Source organism: Polistes canadensis, unplaced genomic scaffold, assembly GCF_001313835.1.
Source record: "Polistes canadensis isolate GaletaPanama2010 unplaced genomic scaffold, ASM131383v1 scaffold_243, whole genome shotgun sequence".
Taxonomy (NCBI): Eukaryota; Metazoa; Arthropoda; class Insecta; order Hymenoptera; family Vespidae; genus Polistes; species Polistes canadensis.
The window spans coordinates 68106-74595 of NW_014569790.1; the positions used below are offsets into that span (position 1 = coordinate 68106).

Below are 6490 nucleotides of genomic sequence, written 5' to 3' on the forward strand. Positions count from 1 at the left end.
TCAATAAAAACATAGATCTCAATTCGATTTTTAATTGTTCAATATTATTCGTGTGCGTTCTAAAAAGATCTCAATGTCATATGTTGTACAAAAGATAAAGCAAAAACAATAAAATAAAAATACTGTGTGTTTACGCTACGCAAAAGTTTGTAAGAAAAAAACAATTATATTTTTGACATAGATTCTCTGTTACGTACGCGAAAGATCAAATTTTTCACCTGCCGGTTTCTTTTATTAGCGATTTCATTTTTCGTCCTATCAAATAATTAAAAATATTACGAAAGTATATTACTTTCCTGGTACGTAGAATTACAACAAGGAAGAAAAATAAAAACGAGATAAACGTTTGGCAGTTAAGTACCACGCAATTCTAGCTTCGTACGAGATAAGAATATTTTTTTTTTATCGACATACAAAACGTTTCTCTTTTTTTCTTTTCTTTTTTTCTCTTCTTTTTTCCTTTTTTTTTTTTTTTTATCAACAATTCAAATAGTTTAACTCTGCGAATGCAACGCCTTCCTTGCATGCACGTATCACGCGCAATGTATAGTTTGTGAATGAAGTTTTGAATATAGTTTTCTACACTCATTTCTTATATTTTTTCTATTAAATGCTATGAGCATTTTGTTTGTTTGTTTTTTTTGTTGATATCTTACATGCAAATATTATTAGCTTTTTGTCTCTTCTATAATTTATTAATAATTATACTTACAAAGATTGACGAGGAATGTTTGTTACATTATGCGCGCGTTCAAAGGGAATTCAAACTTATTGACTCCTTCTTCCTTTTCTTTTTCAAAAAATTTGTACAAATAGATTTATCTTCATTATTTTTTCCCTTCTTTCTTTTTGTTTGTTTTCTGTTTATTTTTCTTATACGCTCTTTCCCTCCATTTGTCTCGAAGTTATTATTTTTGATCGTGTGTAATAATACTTGAATAATTATATATACTAACATATTTCGCTTTGAATTCTACTTTTTCTTATAACAATATACGCGTATTAACAACGTAAGGCTGATGAAAGCTTAGTTTCAATAATATTCAGTATTTGAAATAGCGCGATCGCGATGCGAGATATTAATCATTCTCTTACGATTATTCGAACACCGAATGCTAGAAAAATTGTACGGAGAGACGATTATATTATAAAAAAGAAGTATTATCGCGTGCGAAGACTGGAAAGGCCTTTATGATGCATTTTTGTCTCGCAATATCTTTGTTTATTTTTTTTTTCTTCGTCATATCTATTAGTTCAACATTATACGTTTTGAATGAAAATTGTTTAAATACGATATCTGTAATATATATTTTTAAGATCGATAGGATTAGTAACTACGATAATCTATATCGTATCTAAGAAATAGATACATTTAAAGCGAAAGATGATATATATATATATACTCTACTTTTTGTTTTACATGCACTTGTTGTATCAATTCAGGCACGAATGAATCGTCGCAGCGTCGCTCGAGCACAACGAACCCAGCCTTTGTGTATTGACAAAGGTATTGGCAATGATTCGATGTTCAAAGTAGGCGGATGGTTCTGTCATGTGCAATGATCACCGTATGCTGTCCAACGTGCATCATCGCTCTCATGTGTTAAATAACGGTATCCTACTTTATTTTCCAATTCTCTTAAATCACACCATGTTTGATAATCCTATTAGACACCAAGAATATTATTAATGTACTAATTACTTAGGAAAATAAATCGACAATATCTATTATTTCATTTTTCTTACCTGCAACCAAACATGTTGTAAACTTTTATCTACCGTATATCTCTTTCTTTGCTTTACTTGTAATAAATTGTTTATTAAATCGATAGCTGTGAAAATAGTAGACATCGAATTAAAATAAAAATAATATATCACAAAAAATAAAATATCTACCTACGTAAAAATTATATATATATATAAGTAGAATTATTTTCACATAAATAGAAAATCGTTATTAATTATTTTACCGTCGGATGAAATTTCTTTCCAAGGTGTAGGCGGATACATAAATGCAGCATTTTGAATTTGTTCGTTGATATCTTCTTCCTCGTTGAATGGAAATGTACCGCTTAAAGATACGTAAATAATAACTCCTACGCTCCACATATCCAAAGAACGATTGTAGCCCTTATTTCTCAATACTTCGGGTGCTAAATACGCCGGTGTTCCGACAACGCTTCTCCGAAAACTTTTTTCTCCGATAATTCGTGCGAAACCAAAATCACAAAGTTTCACTTGAGTAAATTCATTGTCACTACTGAGTAAAACATTTTCAGGTTTTAAATCGCAATGGACTATATTTTTACTGTGTAAATGCTTTAGGGCAACCAAAATTTGAGTTATAAGAAATTTCGTTATTCTTTCACTGAGGCGTCCCTTCTCCGAATTTAATATCATCTCTAACATATCACCTTTCAATTTCTCCATAACAACAAATATTCTTTCTGGTGTTTCGAACATACGTTCCAAATTGACGACCCCGCTGTGAGATAGATTTTGTAAAATAGCCACTTCATTCTTAAGTTGTGCTTCTTGTTTGGTAGGAAAACGTAATTTATCTATTACTTTGATGGCAACTGCTCTACCACTTTTACGATGTACACCACCATAAACTATACCAAATTGTCCTGATCCTAAAACTTCGTCGGGAAATATTTGATATAATTGTGACATGTCAGTTATATTTTCTTCAGGTTCTGTAGATTCCTCTTGATCTGCTACTATATAAACGAAGTTTATTTTATAAATATACTTTCTATATTTATTTTTAATATATAAATAAGATCAAAATAATCTGTACGTACTAGTGGAAGCTGTAGTTACTGGCATAAGTGCTTGTCTAATATTAGTTTCCCATGATCTAGCTACGTGTACACCTATACCACTTTCCGGTGCTGGAACTTGACCATTGTTTTCACCATATGTAGGATCTTCTCCGACGAAATAATCAACAGTTGATGTTTTTAACTCAAAACAATGCATTATACCTAAAATCAATATTTTTCTTTCATAAATAATTAAAATCATGTGTTTGATTATATTAGAAACATTAATTTATATTTAACACTCACGCGAACGATGTATCTTAGCTGTTTCAATCGACAAAATTTCAGCGAGTGGTATTTCTTTGTAATACTTAGAACTACTATCACTTTGGAAAAGTGTTATAGCCTTTGTATCTAGTCGCCAATAATGTTTTTTCCTCTGTAACATTCAGTATCGTTAATTTAAGTCCCAACAAAATTTTATCATCGTCAACTCACCACTGAATCACGATTCGTAAAGTGTACCATCCAACCTTCTTTCAAAACTTTCGAACCACGTCGTTTTGTATGTTTAACACTCTGAACTATACGCATTAATGGAATGTTGTTACTTGGAGTAGAACTGCAACTGATGATATATATAAACAAACATTATTTTACAACTTTGGAAATTAGTAATTTTAAAAAATAAAAGGAACATACCTAGATGGTCTGGATTTTTGGAATTCATCGTAATTAACATCTTCATTCGTTTGTATGTGATCCTATAAAAAATACAATAAAAGTATTATCTATTATTTTAAGTTTATATACATTATTATTTAATAAACTAATATTTACTGTATACTCATCAGGAGCTTTATTTTCATCCGTTATGTATGTGGACAATTTAACTGGTAAAAGTAATTCTGTATCGCTGTCTCCATCACCTTCTTCATTTCTGCCATCGCATTTACCTTCTGGTTCGCTACCAACACCACTGTCAGGATATTCATTACCTAAAACAATATATCATAGATTGTTAAAATATATTTTCAAAAGTAATAATAATTGATATAGATATTTTGTGTACCAGTACTGTCGCGTGGATTCTCTCCAATACAATCTTTTGGAATTTTTTCAATACATTTTTTATGAGCATTGCACTGACAATCTTTACATTGTAGGCCTTGCTTGAATAAGCCTCTTAATAATTTTTTACAATGCCCACAGACCGTTGGACGTGTGTAAGTGTGCAATACGAATGTATGTGGAATTTTAATACGAGTTGCAACCTCTTTTTCAACCCAAATTGTTTTTCCACTCAATGACGGTGAACGAGATTGTTTAGGAGTGACTATGCTTGGAACTGCCTATAAAAAAATAAATCAAAGCTATGTATAAAAGTTAAATACAAAGTATGAATACGGAGGAATTAAGTAAACTAATTATTACAATGTCATGATATCCTTACCAAAGTATTATTACTTTGATTTACATTGGGTATGTTATTTGCACTATGATTGTCATCACTAATGCTAGTCAAGCTACTTGTAGAACCTTGACTTGGTGATCTTGGCACATTTAACATTGCAGAACTACGCCGCCTTTGACTGCTATCTTGTGAACAGTTATTAGGTACTTTAGTAACACAGCGTTTATGATAATTCATACCACAACCTGTTAAATAAGAGAATATATTATTCAATGTCCTGTATATAATAAATTAAAAAATATTACATATTTACCTTCACACTTAAGACCCTGTCGCACAAGACCGAACAGCATCTCTCCACAAAAATCACAAAATGTTGGAACCTTATAAGAATGAACTGTTAAAGCATGAGGACGAATGGGAACATCTTCGCTTGGCACTTGAGCTAAAATTTCATACATATTAGAAAATGTTTCAATATTTTCAACATTAAATTTAAAGAGAGAGCAATCTCTGCAAAAGAAATTATTTTAATATAAACATAATAATAACAATATTTCTAACTTACCAGTAAGAACAATTTCAACTAGTGTTTCGTCCACTACATCCATCGCATTGGTTATTAATTGTAAAATATTAGTAGAACTATAATCATGCTTGAACAGAAGTAATCTTTCATACAGATGACTTAACCCGTGATCTGGACACTTGGCATTTATAAAGTTACAAGCAAAATCTTTTAAAGCTTTTAGTGTTAACGTGCTAGCTTCTACGGTGACTGTGTCACGAGTTAAACCAAATTGAAATAGAAATGTAACTTCTGGTCCCTCCATGTTTTTACTGGTTTTTATCTGCAAACCCAAACAATTATTTTAAATACGTAGAAAAGAATTTATTGAAAGTATATCATTAAAAGAACATTGACATGCTTCTATGCTGGAAACTTAAAATTTCAAAAATATAAAGCAACTTTATAATCATACAACGAATGTCTATGAAAACAAATACAAAAATGCATACAACAGTTCTGCTTAAAAAGTATATGCTAAGAAAATACTTTGAAAAAAAAAAAAAAACCATGCTCAAACGATACAACACAGATATAAAAGAAAATTGAAAAACTATGAATTATAAGAAACACACTCTATACATGGATGTAATGCTGATTAGAATATTCAGGATCAATCCTATATCTGTCATTAACTGAAACATCTGTCAAAAAGTTGGAAGATCTCTTGGTATTGCTGTGGGAGTATCTGATGCATTTTTGAAGAAAAACAATTGTTCTATAACAGGATATAAAAAAGAACAAATGGAAGAGAGAACAATGTTTTTAATAATATTGTATGTTTTTATGCGCGTGTTTGTTAACATTCTTTCTTTCTTTCTTATTTCTTAAAGAGTACGAGTAATTAAAAAAAAAAAAAAGAAAAGAAAGTAATTGTATTAAATAAAAAACCACAGAGAACGTTTACGTACTTAAATTCGTATTAAATTCGAGTATTCCTCAATTATCGTCAAGTTAAATTGAAAATTGCGGGATTTTCGAGTCGATTGTTTCCACAAGTGTCATCGAGGAGCGTCAACTCCATGCCTGACACACATTCGTCAATGACATTTTACAGTTATCTCTGACCGACCCACCTTGACATAAACTTTTAGCATTCCCAGTTATTATTATTGGTTAAAATTTCGTATGATTTATAAAATAGATAATATTATTTTCAATCAATATATTAAAATATTTTATTATTACGATTAATCATTAGGTTGTGTACTACCTTTAGTTTAAGTTTAACTTTTAAAACAAATCAATGGATTTACGTTAGCGACATGTATATGTCACTAACACACAGATTTAAGTTAACATGCTAATCCCAACTTTGTTGGATATCGGTACGCTTGGGGATTTTAGAATCCCCTTTATATTAAACACATACCTGTGAATAGTGAGAAAGAAAGATAAATAGATAGAGAAAGAGATAGAGAGTATGGTTGTACGCATGAATCGTATGCATGTGTATAAGGGAACCAATAAAAAATTCTTGCCAAAGCAACGTCACCAAAAAGCGTATGATTTAAAAAATTCTTATCTTTCTAGATAGATTGGACAAGTATTTGGTTATCCATTCGGTAAGAAAATAATAAATGTGTTGTAATTAATCGTAATATGTTACACTATATAATACCAGATTTAACACTTTACCGTATAAAAAAAAAAAATTAATGCAAACAATGTAACAGACTTTGGTAATGGTAACGTAATTATACTTTCATTGATAAATATATATATATATATATATATATA

General features: G+C 30.2%; 1 protein-coding gene across 7 annotated transcripts; it reads right to left on the reverse strand.

Moving 5' to 3' along the window:
• Positions 1–460: 460 nt before the first annotated feature.
• Positions 461–6124, reverse strand: LOC106790523 (serine/threonine-protein kinase D3). Of its 7 annotated transcripts, XM_014755493.1 has the most exons (15): positions 5964–6123; positions 5662–5837; positions 5326–5468; positions 4751–5033; positions 4496–4627; positions 4222–4427; positions 3841–4120; positions 3609–3766; positions 3471–3532; positions 3267–3396; positions 3075–3207; positions 2808–2990; positions 1971–2723; positions 1747–1832; positions 461–1664 (listed from the first exon to the last, which is right to left on the reverse strand). In XM_014755493.1, the coding sequence occupies exons 3-15, from the start codon at positions 5392–5394 to the stop codon at positions 1551–1553; spliced, it is 2589 nt and encodes an 862-aa protein (XP_014610979.1). In that variant the 5' UTR covers positions 5395–5468; positions 5662–5837; positions 5964–6123; the 3' UTR covers positions 461–1550. The 7 variants fall into 7 exon arrangements, with proteins under 7 accessions (XP_014610979.1, XP_014610982.1, XP_014610980.1 ...); XM_014755496.1 differs by having other exon boundaries at positions 1971–2720; positions 3267–3390; positions 5662–6124; XM_014755494.1 differs by having other exon boundaries at positions 1971–2720; positions 5662–6124.
• Between the last annotated feature and the right edge of the window lie 366 nt (positions 6125–6490).

What these genes read in the sequence shown, in the direction of transcription:
- LOC106790523 (XM_014755493.1), bottom strand. Translation starts at nt 5,394, where the DNA reads ATGTTTCAGTTAATGACAGATATAGGATTGATCCTGAATATTCTAATC. An exon ending in AGTAACTACAGCTTCCACTA is followed by an intron (nt 2,724 to 2,807) that starts GTACGTACAGAT and finishes TCGTTTATATAG; the next exon opens with TAGCAGATCAAGAGGAATCT. An exon ending in TACAACATGTTTGGTTGCAG is followed by an intron (nt 1,665 to 1,746) that starts GTAAGAAAAATG and finishes GGTGTCTAATAG; the next exon opens with GATTATCAAACATGGTGTGA.